The sequence below is a fragment of the Cricetulus griseus genome, chromosome 9 (genome assembly GCF_003668045.3).
Source record: "Cricetulus griseus strain 17A/GY chromosome 9, alternate assembly CriGri-PICRH-1.0, whole genome shotgun sequence".
NCBI classification, from domain to species: domain Eukaryota; kingdom Metazoa; phylum Chordata; class Mammalia; order Rodentia; family Cricetidae; genus Cricetulus; species Cricetulus griseus.
In genome coordinates this window covers 3,210,617-3,225,616 of record NC_048602.1, presented here as the reverse complement: position 1 = coordinate 3,225,616, position 15,000 = coordinate 3,210,617, and the positions used below count along the sequence as shown (strand labels likewise).

The 15,000-nt window shown below is 50.1% G+C and overlaps 2 protein-coding genes across 3 annotated transcripts in view; both read right to left on the bottom strand.

Moving 5' to 3' along the window:
* Positions 1-12,796, bottom strand: part of Wdr88 (WD repeat domain 88) — a 32,994-nt gene extending 20,198 nt beyond the window's left edge. Inside the window, exons 1-4 of the mRNA XM_027430252.2 lie at positions 11,445-12,796; positions 6,609-6,719; positions 2,728-2,816; positions 101-164 (exon numbers count right to left, since the gene is read on the bottom strand). Of these exons, the coding sequence (XP_027286053.1) occupies positions 101-164; positions 2,728-2,816; positions 6,609-6,719; positions 11,445-12,182 (1,002 nt within the window). The 5' untranslated portion in view covers positions 12,183-12,796. The remainder of the gene's footprint in view (positions 1-100; positions 165-2,727; positions 2,817-6,608; positions 6,720-11,444) is intronic.
* A 377-nt stretch (positions 12,797-13,173) lies between these two features.
* Gpatch1 (G-patch domain containing 1) overlaps positions 13,174-15,000 on the bottom strand; it is a 41,239-nt gene continuing 39,412 nt past the window's right edge. For both annotated transcript variants that reach the window (XM_027430278.2, XM_027430279.2), the window contains exon 20: positions 13,174-13,478. In XM_027430278.2, the coding sequence (XP_027286079.1) occupies positions 13,448-13,478 (31 nt within the window). In that variant the 3' untranslated portion in view covers positions 13,174-13,447. The remainder of the gene's footprint in view (positions 13,479-15,000) is intronic.

Here is a 15,000-nt window from a genome sequence, read left to right as displayed (position 1 = left end):
GCCTCTGTCATTGTCCCCAACCCTAGGTCCAGCCCACAGCCACCAAAGCCCAGTCATGATCTTGCGCTGTGACATCTTCACTGAGGCAGGGCATACATACCAGAAGCTTTCCCGTCTCGACATCCCAAGCCCTCACAATCTTATCATAGGATGACGCCACCAGCCTGGAAGAATTGAACAAACATTGCACCCTGACAATAGAGTCGCTGGAGCCTGTGCTTCCGACAAGGATCCTCAGTCATTTCTTTTATAATTTAGAACCAAGATGGATCTTTCCAAAGACTCTCTGCAAACCACACTGGGGACTTGTACATCCCCGTTGAAAATGGTACCTAATAGCATCAAAGGCAGTCTGGCACCATTGGCTCCCTTACCTTTCAGACACTGCAAAATAGTCTTCTATATTTAAGGTTATAAAAATAACATTTTAGGGGCTGGGGAGATGGCTCCATGATTAAGAGCACTGACTGCTCTCCCAGAGGGCCTCGGTTCAATTCCCAGCAACCACATGGCAGCTCACAACTGTCTGTAACTCCAATGTAAGGAGATCCAACACTCTCTTCTGGCCACCATAGACACTACACATAACACACACACACACACACACACACACACACACACAGGATAAAGAAAAAATCTTTAAAAGAAAAAAATATATAAATTGATACAAAATTTCTTATGTCACTTTGCTGCTTTCTTTTATCTTTTATCTTTTTATCTATTTTATCTTTTTATTTATTTTTTATCTATCTGTCATCTTTCCAACTCCTAAGACTTGCACAGTTCCCACCTCTGCTTTTTTGTACAGGGAAACACTTTCCTGGACAACTTGCTGTATTCAGCTTGCTCTCATGTATTCAGAGACATCACATAAAATGTCCTGTTCCAAGAGGGCTCACACGTTGAAGGCTCAGTGGTCAGTGGGTGGTGTGGCTGGGGGAGGGGAGTTGCTGGGGGTCCGTCTTTACTCAGGATTAGCCCACTGATGGATTCGTACTTTGATGGCATTATTGGGAGGTGGTGCGAGCTAGGGCGTGGGACGGGTGACCGGAAGTGACCGGAAGTATCTTTGAACCTGTCTCTGAAGGGCACCTCCTGTCCCTGACGTAGCCCTGTCTCTGAGGCTCGGGGTTGCTGTGGAGTGCCTTTTCCACACTCTGTCCTCTGCAGTGACGTCATGCTCGACCACTGGTCAGAAACACCTGCAAAATTATGAGCTCCAACAAATCTTCCCCAAAGTTGTTTGTCTCAGGATTTGTCCCAGTGACAAAAATTCTGACCGGCATTCGTACCTTTGCCTAATCATGTGGTACATGGCAAAGATTTTCCTCTTATTAAAAAAAAAATCTCGATGGGCGTTGGTGGCGCACGCCTTTAATCCCAGCACTCGGGAGGCAGAGGCAGGAGGATCTCTGTGAGTTCCAGGATCTCAGAGTGACTGGACAGGCTCCAAAGCTATTCAGAGAAACCCTGTCTCGAAAAACAAAAACAAAACAAAATCTCCAGGGGGCTGGAGAGATAGCTCAGAGGTTAAGAGCACTGGCTGCTTTTACAGAGGACCTGGATTTGGTTCTCTGTACCCACGTAGTGACTCACAGCCATCCAGTTCCACCCTGTCTCAAAAAACCAAAAAACAAACAAACAAACAAACAAACAAACAAAACCAACCATCCAGTTCCCTCTTCCAGCCTCAGCGCACTCACTGACATACAGCCAAAACTCTCACACACATAAAATAAAAATAAATAAATCTTAACAAAAAAAATGAGACTACTTTTATAACAACTTGTCACAGGCTAGAGTTATCTGAAAGGAGGAACCTCAACTGAGAAAACACCTCCCTAAGAATAGGTTGTAGGGCATTTTCTTAATTAGTGATTGATGGGAGGCCCAGTCCATTGCGGGTGGTGCCATTCATCCCTGGGCTGGTCGTCCTGGGTTCTATAAGAAAGCAGGCTGAGCAAGCCAGCCAGTCAGCAGCTCCCCTCCATGGCCTCTGCATCAGCTCCTGCCCCCGGGTTCCTGCCCTGCGTGAGTTCCTGTCCTGACGTCCCTCAGTGATGAAACACAATATAGAAGTGTGAGCCTAATAAACCCTTTCCTCCCCAGCTTGCTTTTTGGTCACGGTGTCTCATCACGGCAATAGGGACCCTGACTAAGACAAGGGCCCAGGCTTCATGTGACCACAGAAAAGACACTTCGTGAGGAAAATTCAAGCAAAGTTGCATGGGGGCATGCCTGTCATCCCAGCACCTGGAGGGGCTGAGGCAGGAGGATTGCTCCAAGTTTGAGGCAGGCTGGGCTACATAGTGAGTTTTAAATCTGGCTGTGCCCTGTAGAGTGAGGCCCTGTCTCAAAGAAACAGGAGGGGAAAGGAGAGGGAGGAGGGGAGAAGGAAGGGGGAGGAGGAGGAGGAGGAGGAGGAGCAGGAGGAGGAGGAGGAGGAGGAGGAGGAAATGAAGGAAGAAAACAGCCTGTGGCTTTCTTAAATACAGTAAGTGTTCTGTTTCGAGCGATTTAAATTTTCAGAATGTTGCTACATCATGGCTCCCACCTGATTCTCAGCGCACACGGAAACACTGAGGCCCATACAGGGACACGTGGTTGTTGTATATTTGCTTAAACAAACAAACAGACAAACAAAAAACCTGTTACTGTCCGACCAGGTACCCTGGCCTGCCTGACTCTCACTTTTCCCAACCAGCGTAAAACCGGAGCGGATGTCACCTTCTGCTGTCAGCCGTGATACTGCACTCTATAACAGGAGCTTTGGGTCGAGGCTCAAAATCCCAAATCAGATTTCCATCTTCAGCATCCTCAAATCAACGGGGGAGAGAGGAGAGACAGTGGTCAGAGCTTAGGCGTGAGCTCGGGTCAGCCGGAGTTCCTAGCTGGCCTGCAGCAAAGCACTGGGGCTTTCCAACACCCCAAGCCTAAGGGACACTGGGTCACCCACAGCAGCCTCAAGAAACTGCCCCCTGCCCCCCCCCCACACACACACAGTTCCACAGGCACGGCCGGGCCCTGGCCACGCTGGGAGGGGACTCATGATCACTTTCTCAAGCCAAAGAGGCTTCACATTGTCAGTTCCCTTTTAAAAGGAATCCCATGCCCTTTGACCCAGTAATTCCCTCCCAAGGAAATAACCAGACTTGTGGTTAAAGGCATATAAGTGTTATGTGCCCGTGAGCCGGCTAGCTGGGTAAAGACACTTGCACCAAGCCTGATGACCTGAGTTCAGTCCCCGCCAGGACCAGTGTGGTGAAAGGGGGGTGGAGGGCACTCCAGAAAGTTGTCCTCTGACTACACACACACACACACACACACACACACACACACACCGTGACACATTCACACTTGTACCATATACACACAGTGTGGTTTGTTTTTTTTTTTTAAGTAAAGATTTATGTGGGGCTAGAGAGATGGCTCAGTGGTTAAGAACACACCCCCTCACAGGACCCGGGTCAGTCCCCCAGCACCACCGCGGCTGATAACAGCCAGTTCCAGGGGGATCTGACTCCCTCTTCTGGCCTCTGCAGCCACCAGGCATGCGCACGGTGCACAGACATTCATGCAAGCAAAATGCTCAGGTCCCCTACAGTAACAGTGACATTCAGGGGCAGCGAAGGACAAGGTTCTGGGGGCGAAGTCCAGGGGGAGCCCGCAACAGGTGTTCACCAGTCTTCTCGTGAGCCATCTCGAGGCTCAGCGTCTCCAGCAACAGCCTGCAACAACGCCTGGGAAGCGGGGTCTACCAGAAAGGCGGCGTGCCAGAACCCGACTTGCGAGCCTGGTGCAGGGAGACCAGTCCCGTGGACACGCTGCCTAATTAGCACCCGAATCCCAGGAAGGGATTACACAGGCTGGCTTGCCAGTGGCTTTTACAAACCCGGTGGTGGCCCCAGGCCTGTCGTGAATGCTGCTCTGCACACACCCACCTTCCCACCCGACGCCTGTTCCGCAAGATACGTGGTTATGTTCTGGAAATCCCAGGAGGCCCTCTTCCAAGCTCAGTGGAAGGTAAGGGCGGGCAAGCCTGGAGTTCCCCAAATGGAACTCAGCAAGGGAGGGCAGTCAGGCTGGTGATCTGGGCCCGGGAAGAAGGGTTGGTGCTGACCGCCTGGGATCCAAAGGAAAACATAAACAAAAACAAAAACCCGTGGGACTGTAAGCTACATGGCCTGGAAGTCTGGGCTGGGTGGGCCGCATGCCCGCAGCCAAGAGCAGCGCTCGCAGCCTATTAAGGATTCAATAGTGCCGCCATGTGGCCAAAAGAGGGCACAGCAGCCACAGACGAGGCTCCAGGTAGCGCTTTCTGCTAGCTTGGCCTTTGGAAAAAGCCACTGCCTATGAAGTGAGATAGTTTGCAAGGCGAATACGGATGAAGTTTTGGCTAATTGTCTAGAAAGTTTCTAACCTTGTTTTCTCTTCGTGTTGGGGATGTCAGCCAAGCAGGGCCTTATGCTAATGTTAGACAACCCCTGAGCTATAGCCCCAAAGGTTGTGAATGAAGGAGAGGGGAAGGGCATTGATTAATTAACCGTCAGGAAAATCAAGGGGGTGTGACAAATGGGGGGAACCAAAATTTATTATAGCTACGGTGTCAGCATTTCTGGGCGGTCTCAATTGTTTAAATGTACAGTATACTCGCGTGTGTGCGTGCCCAGGCAGTGTGTGTGTGTGTGTGTGTGTGTGTGTGTGTGTGTGTGTGTGTGTCTGTAGCCCACTGATGGAGAGACAAGGGCCTTCCAGCCAAAAGTGCAGAAGCCCCATGAATCCATCTGTTGGGTCCACAGATGAAGAGAACAGGAAAAAAACGTGAAGACTGCGCAGCAAATGCACACAGTGACAGTCAGTCCCCTGTCCCTTGCCTTGGGAGCCACTTGTGACTACTGAGGGCTAGAAAAAGCTTTAAGGGACCCCAAGAGAGCTGCAGTTTTTTCCAGTGGTGACATCCTGGGATCTGAGGACAAAGATGTCCAAAGGGCAGCATCAGAGGGCGGGAGTGGGGTTGGAGATGGGACAGGCAAGCCCCGGCACACAGCTGGTCCTGGGGAGGTCGTATAAATCACCGGGGGTCAGACAGCTGGTGGGTCCCCAGGACGGGGTCTGAGCTAATCTGGGATGGTCCCAAACCCTGACCTGATCTGCCTGGTCTTGCCCTCCACAGATGACAAGATATTCCTCTGAGGTCATTTGTAGGACCAGGCACTCGACCGTGTCCAGTTACCCAAACCAGAATCTGAACCATCCTCGACAGTCTTCCACCCTGCCCTCTTCGCCACTCAAACCACGAGACCGCAAACCCCAGAACGCAGCGTCCTCCCATGTGGCCCCCAGCCCCCAGTCATCTTCATCCAAGACTTTGACGTCCAATACCACCTGCTCTCTCTTCTCTAGCAACGCTGCCATACAGACCTGTCCGGGCCTGCTGGACACAAACAGGAAGTGCTAGAAACAGTCTAGAGGCTGCCCCTCTGCAGCCTTCCTGAACTACTTTATCCCTTCGCCTGCCAGTGTACCCCAGGCACTGGTCTTCCTCACACACGCCTCTCTCGGGTCCCAGGCCTGAACCCCCATCTGTCTTCTGTGAGCACCCAAGGTCTGGATATCACAGGAATGGCAGGATTTCACGATGTGCTTAAGCCCAATAGGAATTTTATAAAGGACACAGAAAACAGATTGCTCCGTGCTTAAGGGCACCTTCTGTTCTGCCGCAACACTGAGGCCACTTTCCAACACCCACCCTGGGCAGGCCACAACCACCTCTAACTCCAGTTCCAGAAAGCCCAGTGCCCTGTCTGGTCTCCAAGAGCACCTGTGTGCACATGGCACACACACACACACACACACACACACACACACACACACACACACACACACACGCACGCACGCGCGCGTAAAAATAAAGCATGAAAATAGAAAATGAAAGAAAGCACGGTAGACAAGAACAGTTTAGCACAACGGTAGGATACAAGATCAGTATACAAAGGTTGAATTTTCCAGACGCAAAGGAGACTCAGAGAAGTAACAGTTCACCCAAGAGAGGGGTTTCACAGGTCCTGCATGTGGGAAGCTGAGGCAGGAGGACCAAGAGTTCAAAGCCAACCTGAGTGACATTAACAAAATCCTGCCTCAAACAAAAATTAAACTTGGGACCGGAGAGATGGCTCAGTGTTTAAGAGCACTGTCTGCCGTTCCAGGGAACCTGGGTTCCATTCCCAGCACCCATATGGAGGCTCATAACTCCAGCTCCAGGAGGAAATCCAATGCCCCCTTCTGACTTCAGTAGGTACTGCACACATGAGACAGGCAGGGAAAATACCCAGACATATACAACAAATGTATCTATAATAAGATTTTAACTAAGAAAAATAAAATATGAATCAGTGACTCCAAAGTAGTTGTCAGAGCCACAGGCCGCCTGTCCCTAAACTAGGCTCTTGCTGAGGACTGGGGTGGGCTTGTCTGTCTTGCACTTGCTCAGAAGCCTTGGCAACCCTGGGGGCTTTTGTCGGGAGCCTCGGTGCTGGAGAGTTCTCCAGCGCGGCGCCTTATGTGTGAGACGCCATAGCTGCAAGGGAGTCCGCCACCTGTCCACCTACCCACAGCTTCACGGAGCAGTCATAGGAGGCGCTGAGGAGCCTCGTGTCGTTCGAGCAGAAGTGGCAGGAACTCACCATGTGGCTGTGCCCCTTCAGAATTTTATACGGGATCTGAACAAAAGGATGGACACAGCCAGCTCAGCAGTGCTTCGGGACATGAGGACAATATGAAAAAAACCAACAGTGCTTCTAAACATGAGACCTGGAAAAAGCAAAAACAAAAACAAAAACAAAAAAACAAAAGGCAAGGAAATCATCCCCCTACAAAATTGACAGGGAGAAAAGTAGCCTTATGAAATGTATACCGTGAAAATAATGAAACATTGTTGAAAGAAGCTGCAGAAGACCTAGATAAATAGGAAGGCATCCCGTGATCACAGGTGAGCAGGTGTGATAAGGTTAAAATAGTAGGGCCCCTCAAGATGACCTGCAAATTCAACATCACCTTAACAGATTCCAAAACAATAGATGTATTTGTAGATCGTGACAAGGTGATCTTTTTATATGTGCTTTTATTTTCACTTTTTATTTTCTGAGACAGGTTCTCTATGAAGCCGTAGCTGTCCTGAAACTCACTCTGTAGACCAGGCTGACCTGGAACTCAGAGATCCGCCTGCCTCTGCCTCCTGAGTGCTGGGATAAAAGGTGTGTGCCACCCTGCCTGGCAGGTATTTTTAATTTTTATTTATGTGTATTTGTGAGTATATACCATGGGAGTGCTGGTGCACTTGGAGGCCAGAAGGCCACACTGGATCCCCTGGATGCAGAGTTACAGGCTGTTATGAGCCACCCAGCATGGGCGCTGGGAACTGAACCTGGGTCCTCCAGAAGAGAATACCTTCTCTTAACCCCTGAGCCATCTCTCCAGTCAAGCTGACAAGCTGATCTTAAAGCTTTTGTGGTAATTTAGAAAGACCCCAAACTGTGGGTGGGTGAGATGGTGCAGAGGGTGAAGGTGCTTGCCACCAAGCCTGGTGGCCTGATTCGATTCCCAAGACCCACATGATGGAAGGAGAACACTAACTCTAACAAATGGTCCTCTAATCTCCAGACACACGCCATGGTGTGTGTGCTGATATATATATATATATATATATATATATATATATATATATATATATCTGAACACATATATGCTAGTATACATGACATACACACACAAAGAGGAGAGAACCACCCCTTTAAATATATTTTTTTTCTCCCTGGGAAACCTGGTTACTTACACATAAGAAAACAAAGCCGGATACACACCTCACACCACATACAGAAATAAGATCAAAATGGACCAAAGACTTACATGTTACATACTGAAACTCTAAGGCTCTTGGAAGAGGGCCCAGGTGTAGCAAATATTCACACACTTGCCTTGGGGTGGCTTAGATCTGACACCAAAAATGTAAACGGCAAAACAGAAATAGATGAGCCGACATCGTCACAATTAAAAACCTTTATGCCAGTGTTCTTGGCAGGGGGGGATGACAGCAGGGAGATGGTAACTCTTAAAACACCACATCAAAAAAATAAAACAAAATAAAGCTCACTGGGCATTGTAGTAGCCACCTTTAAAGATGTATTTGTTATTATATTTATGTGTGAGTGGGGTGGGCACGCGTGAGTGCAAGTGTCTGTGCAAGTCAGAGGCATCTGTCCCCGGAGCTGGGTTCAGAGGCAGTGGGAGCCACCTGATAGGGGTGCTAGGGTTTGAACTTTAGTCCTCTAGAAGAGCAGCGTAAGCTCATAAATGCTAACTCTCCAAACTCAACGAGCAAGGCTTTAATCCCTGCTGTGGAATGGTCCTTCTGTATACTATGAAAATGTGCTGCTCTCATTGTTAGCAAAAAGGAAAAGCTGATTGGCCAATAGCTAGGCAGGATTTTAGGGGCAGAGAGAATGCTGGGAAGAAGGGAGGAGTCAGAGGAGTCACCAGGAGGACAGGTAAAGCCACATGGCAATACGTAGATTAGTAGAAATGGGTTAATTTAAGCTGTGAGCGCTAGTTACTAATAAGCCTGAGCTACCAGCCAAGCATTTATAATTAATATTAAGCCTCTGAGTGGTTATCTGGGAAGTGGCTGCCAGGACGGAAAAACTGCCTACAAATCCCAGCACTTGAGAGGCAGAGGCAATCAGATCTCTGTGAGTTCCAGACCAACCTGGTCTACACAGAGAGTTCCAGGCCATTCAAGGATACATGAGGTCCTATCTCAAAAAATGAATTCAATTCAGTTACATTAAAAACCTTTGTGTCACAGAGAACCCCATTAAGAAATTACATGTCTGATATGGGGCATGCATTTAGAATTTCAAAGAACTCAGAACTCAATGATTAAAAACAAATTTTATCGAATTGTATTGTTTTCTTCTTTGTGTGCGAGGTGCACTATGGAATATGCATATTTGCACACACAGGAGGCACACCGTGTGTGCGTGTGGAGACCCAAGCTGATACCAGGAATCTTTCTCCACACTCTACCTTATGTTTTCAGGCAAGGTCTCTCAATCAAAGATCCTCCACCAAACACCCAGCTCACAGGTACAGCTACTGTGGCTACCCAGCTTGATCCCGGTGTCCTGTTTATTCCTTAGGAGACTGAGATTAAGGGTGGCCTACTACACCCTCTCAGCATTCACAAGAGTTCTGGGGTTCCAGACTCCAGTCCTCTTGTTTGCACTCTGAGAACTTAAACTACTGAGTCATCCCCACGGTCCCCATTTCATTTCTTCATTCGTTCCTCCCTCCCTCCCTCCCTCTCTGTCTCTTTCTGTTTTAACTGAGATGTAGCCCAGGCTGGCCTCGAACTTGCTACACAGTCAAGGATAACCACAAGAGGAGTAACAACATGATGGGGCATTACCAGGCTTACCACAGCCTCCTGGCAACACACAGATTGACAGAAGTGGCTTAATAATTAAGACAGAGCTAGCCAATAAGAAGCCCTAGCCACTGGCCAACAGTTTTATAACTAATTTAGCATCTGTGTTTATTTGGGGACAAACAGCTGCAGGAAGCTCTGCCACGAGACAGCTCTTTCAAAAGTGAAACATGGGGACCAGAAAGACATCTCCACAGCTAGGTGCTTCTTGCACCAGGTATGGTGGCGCACACCTTTCAGCTCAGGACTACAGAGGCGGAGGCAGGGGGATCTCTGTGAGTCCGAGGCCAGCCTGCTCTCCAGAGGGAGTGCCGGGACAGCCAGGGAGACACAGGGAAGCCTGTTGTGTGGCATTTTGATCATGTCCTGACAAATAAGTTTGCTTGAAGTCAGAGGGTGGAGCTAGCCACTAGCTGACCAAAATTAGCCACAGAGGTTTTGGAAGACTGAGGATAGATAGGCCAGGAAGTAGCAAGGCGAGCTGGAAAGGCTCTCTGCTTGAAGGAAGGAAGGGGCAGGTAGGGAGGACCGGTGGCCTCTGTGCTTCTCTGATCTTTCAAGCTTTTACCCCAATATCTGACTCCTGAATTTTTATTGTTAAAGAACAATTAGAGTAATGCTTCATCTGACCCTGAAACATGGGGCTCAAACCCACAACCCTGAGGTTAAGAGTCTCATGCTCTACTGACTGAGCTAGCTTGTAACTGCAATTCTTACTTAATAACTGTTGTTATATATATAGCTTTACTATGTTAAAAAAAAAACCTTTCCTTTTTAATTAGACAGAAAAGGGAAATGCTGTGGAATAATCCTTCTGTACACTGTGAATATGTATTACTCTCATTGGTTAATAAGAGGCTGACAGGCCGGTAGCCAGACAGGAAGTATAGGCAGGGCAGCCAGACACAGAGGACTCTGGGAGGAGGAACAGAGTCAAGAGATACCAGCCAGCAACTGAGGGAGCAGGACATAAAAAAAAAAAAAAAAAAAAAAAAAAACACATGGTGAAGCCTAGATAAGAAATATGAGTTAAAGTTAATTAAGTGTAAGAGTTATCTAGTAAGAAGCCAGAGCGATTGGCCAAACATTTATAAATAGTATTAACCTCTGAGTAGTAATTTGGAAGCAACTCCCAGGATAGGAGAACTCTGCCTACAGAAACCCTGGAAAAAACATAAAGTGCTCCTCATACATGTCTGTAACTCCCATCCTAGGGTTCAGATGCCCTCGTCTGGCTTCTGCAGGCACCGCCACACATGGTGCACACACACACACATATGCAGGCAAACACTCAAACACATAAAATAAGTTTTTTATAACAAATGTCCAAAAGCTGTTAACATCCACACAGTGTGAAAATAAAAATTCACCGGGCGTTGGTGGCGCACGCCTTTAATCCCAGCACTGGGGAGGCAGAGGCAGGCGGATCTCTGTGAGTTCGAGGCCAGCCTGGTCTCCAGAGCGAGTGCCAGGACAGGCTCCAAAGAAACACAGAGAAACCCTGTCTCGAAAAAAAAAATTATAACAATAAAGCTGAAAAGCAGAGATGGGGTAGTAAGATGCAAACAGCCCACCTCTTACCCTGTTCCTCCCACAGCTAAGAGTCATGGGGAAGCGGTGCACCAGGACTCCAGGTGCTCAGTTGAGGGACCATGAAAGACTGGAAGGAAGGAGTTTGCTCTCCGCTTCCAGGAAGGTGGGGAGGGATGAAGTCACCAGAGCTGCAGGGGCCTCTGGGATGCAAAAACGCGCACAGGGCGCACAGGGCGCACAGGGCGCACAGGGCGCACAGGGCGCACAGGGCTGGGGATGTAGAGGGTGCGGCACTGGCTACCGGGGCCTGCGGGAGTCACAGGAGTCACTGCGGGTGGGAGTGAGCGGGCTGCTGCGCGCCCGCCCTCGGGTGCAGAGGGGACGCGGGAAGGGTCACCGGGGTCCTCCCACCTTGGTGGGTGGCTCTGACCTTGGAGAGAGGCTGGTGGTCGCCCCAGAGCCTCCTCGCTACCGTCCTGTAGGACTTCACCCGGGGCACGGTATCCGTGTCCACCGCCAGGGGATTGCGCATGGCCAGCATGTGACTCTGGCGGATCTCCGGGAGGAACAGCTTGAAGCGGCTCAAGGCTTTCACCAGGGTGGTCAACGGCATCCTCTTATGTGGCTCAACGCCGAGCACACTGTCCCAGTCCTCGCTTGAACCACTCTCGCCCTCGCCGAAACTTTGCCTGTAGTTCCTCCATCTGTCGACAGGGCTCTTCCATCTGTCGCCAGAGCTCCTTCTACTGTCGCCTGATGTCCTCCTACTGTCGCCTGATGTCCTCCTACTGCCGCCTGATGTCCTCCTACTGTCGCCTGATGTCCTCCTACTGTCGCCTGATGTCCTCCTACCGTCGCCTGATGTCCTCCTACTGTCGCCTGATGTCCTCCTACCGTCGCCTGATGTCCTCCTACTGTCGCCTGATGTCTTCCTACTGTCGCCTGAAACCCTCCTGCTGTCCACCGAAACCCTCGCGTCCTCCCCAAAACTCCACTTGTTGGACCTCCTCCAAGGAACCTTCTGGTCCTCTCTGGGGTCCGTCTTCAGCTCAGCAGATCTCCTGCTGTCTCTAGAATGTTTCCTAGTCTTTGCTGAACCCTTCTGGCTCTCTGCAGAATCTTTCCTGGCGTCCTCCGTGGCTCTCCGGGGGGTTGGTGGTGAGGCCATCTAGGAGCCTGCCCTGCCCCGCAGGCCCGGCGGGGAACGGTGGCACCGCGAGCCCGCGCCCGCGCGGAGCCCTTCGGATCCACGTGCAGCACCGGGTGTGGCCATACTTGCCCGCTTCCTGATGCAAGGCAGGACTGCTCCTTCCCAGGCCAGCCTGGGCCACATAGCAAGACCCCATCTCTAGAGAGAGAGGATAGAGGGGTGGAAGCAGTGGGGAGGAGCAGGGAGGGAAAAGCAAAAAGGGAACACAAGAGGCTCCCAAGGCAGAGCACCCTAAAAAATGATCTCTGGCCAGAGACGGGGGCCCAAAACCTCCTGGATGCTGGATCCTTGTCACAGGTCAATCTCTGTCCTTAGCCTGTGAAGCGGCTCACTGCACACCCACTCTGTGTCTGGCAGTTGACTGACAAATGGCCCATAAGTTACGGAATGATCTGGATGGAACAGGACGCAGCTTCTGGGGACCAGGACGCAGCTTCTGGGGACCAGGGTCACGCCATTCGCCATTCGTGTATTTACAAGGGAAGATTCATTACAATTCCAATGATAGCTACAGACGGGGGGGGGGGGGGGTGGGGGGGGGGGGTGGGGGGGTGGAAACAAGAGGGCTCTCCCGTGGTTAAACACAGCAACACAGCAAGCTCTTCTTCCGGCTTCTTTTGAAGTCATTGTGCAGTTACACCTGCCCCCCCACCCCCACCCCAAAAGTGCTGGGATAAACCAGAGCCTGCCTCAGGGAAGTTTCTACACACACCCCCATCCCCGTAGGACCCAGGCTGTGCACATTGGCCGGCTCAGTCTGCCCGCTGGGCTCCAGGCACCAGCAACAGGAAGGTGCCTCGCCCAAGGATGGCAAGCTCCTCCTCCACCCCTCCTCTGCAGTCCCAGCTGCCCTTACTGGACTCAACCGTCTTTACACCAAAACCAGAGAAAAGCCTTCACTCTCCTCTTCTTTGTAAGATCTCCAGGAAAGTCCAAGAGAAATCAAGAGGCACATTAAAAAAAACAGGGCCACTTTAATTAAACTGTTCAGTCCTTTTACCCTGTAACATGAACTGGAGTTAAAAATAGAAATAATTTTCTGCAACCTTACTAAGGGGCAGCCTGGAAAATGTTTAAAAAATTATTTTACAGCAGGAATTTACATGTAAATACATTCTGTACAATGTGTGAGCTGGGAATCCATGGACTTGCATCACAGAGGAGATTCCAGACTGGACCAGGCCAGGGCAGGCCAGGGCAGGGCAGGGCAGGGCAGGGCTTCACTACTGCCTTCTTAGCGGGAGACACTTCAGTCTGCAGAAGAAAACAGGAGAGGGAGAAGGGGATGAGACACGACTGTGCCACATTCCTAATCCTTAATATAGGCTTCAGATGATAGCCCAGGCTATCCCCCCACACACAGCAATCCTCTTGCCTCAGCTCCCAAGTGCTGCGGTTGTTAAGTGGGAATCGCCACGGCTGGCCTGAATCCTTATTTTATTTTTTCCAGATTTATTATCATTTTTATATTCATTCTCTCTCTCCCTCTCTCTCTCTCTCCCTCTCTCCCTCTGTGTGTGTGTGTGCGAGCGCGTGCGTGCGCGCGTGTGCTCTGAGAGTCTGGAGGAGGAGGGCATCAGCTCCCCTAGAACTGGAGTTACAGACAGCAATGAATGAGCTGCTCGCTGTGAGTGCTGGGAACAAAACTGGGATCCTCTGTGAGCGCACAGCTGTTGAGCCATCTCTCTAGCTCCTTAGTCCTTATTTTAAACTGTTCTTCTGTTATTCCCAGGGCACACAGCAAGACCCCCAAACCCACATTCTGTATCAGGATCAATTTCTAACAGCAACTTCTGATGTCAGTTTCACACACTCACATGGGACTTTAAGAAAGAAACAAAAACATGTTCACTTCAGGGCCCAAAGCTTTCAAGTCATCAGTCAGAAATCTCAACTTCAAAATACCAGGAAGAGGGTACTGGGCATGGTGGTGCACACCTGTAGTCCCAGCACTGGGCGGGGTGGAGGGGTGGGGTGTTAGGAGATCAAAAGTTCAAGGCCAGAATGGGCTAGATAGACAGCAAGACCTTCTCACAAAAACAAAGAACAGAGGGAAGAGATGATGGATCCCAAATGCCCCTCCACTCAACTCAACTCAGAGTAGGGCTTCACTCTGGGGAGAAAACCAAGGACAGAACAGACAACACTCCATTTTCATTTACATAAAGAAACACTGCACAGCCAAGGACCAACCAGCTACTGTTGCCTAGGTAACACAGCCACTGAGAGCTTACAGACCTAATTCCATTATGGCTGGAGGAGCTAGCTCAGTGCTACAGCCCTGGTGTGCGAGAGGCAGAGTTTAACCCTCGGCACTGTCAAAGCAACAAGGGGAAAAAAGCACACACCACTAAGTTACATGGGATTCCTGTACAGAGAAAGGAGATTGAGTAGGAGCTGGGCATGGCTGTGCACACCGATAGTCCTAGGACTCAGAGGACTGGCGGAGGAGGCTGATCAAGGCCAGCTGGGCTAAATACTGGGATACTTTCTCTTTTGTTTGTTTTTCCAGACAGGGCTTCTCTGTGTAGCCTTGGCTATTCCAGAACTCACTCTGTAGACCAGACTGGCCTCGAACTCAGAGATCCATCTGCCTCCGCCTCCTGACTGCTGGAATTAAAGCTGTGTGCCACTATGGCCTGGGTGAGGTACTATTCTTCAAAAGAAGAAGGCTGTCAGGATGGCTCCGAGGGTGAGGACACTTGCTCCCAAGTCTCGTGACACGAGGTTGATCTCTAGAACCCACAAGTAACTCTCACAAGTTGTTCTCCGGTGG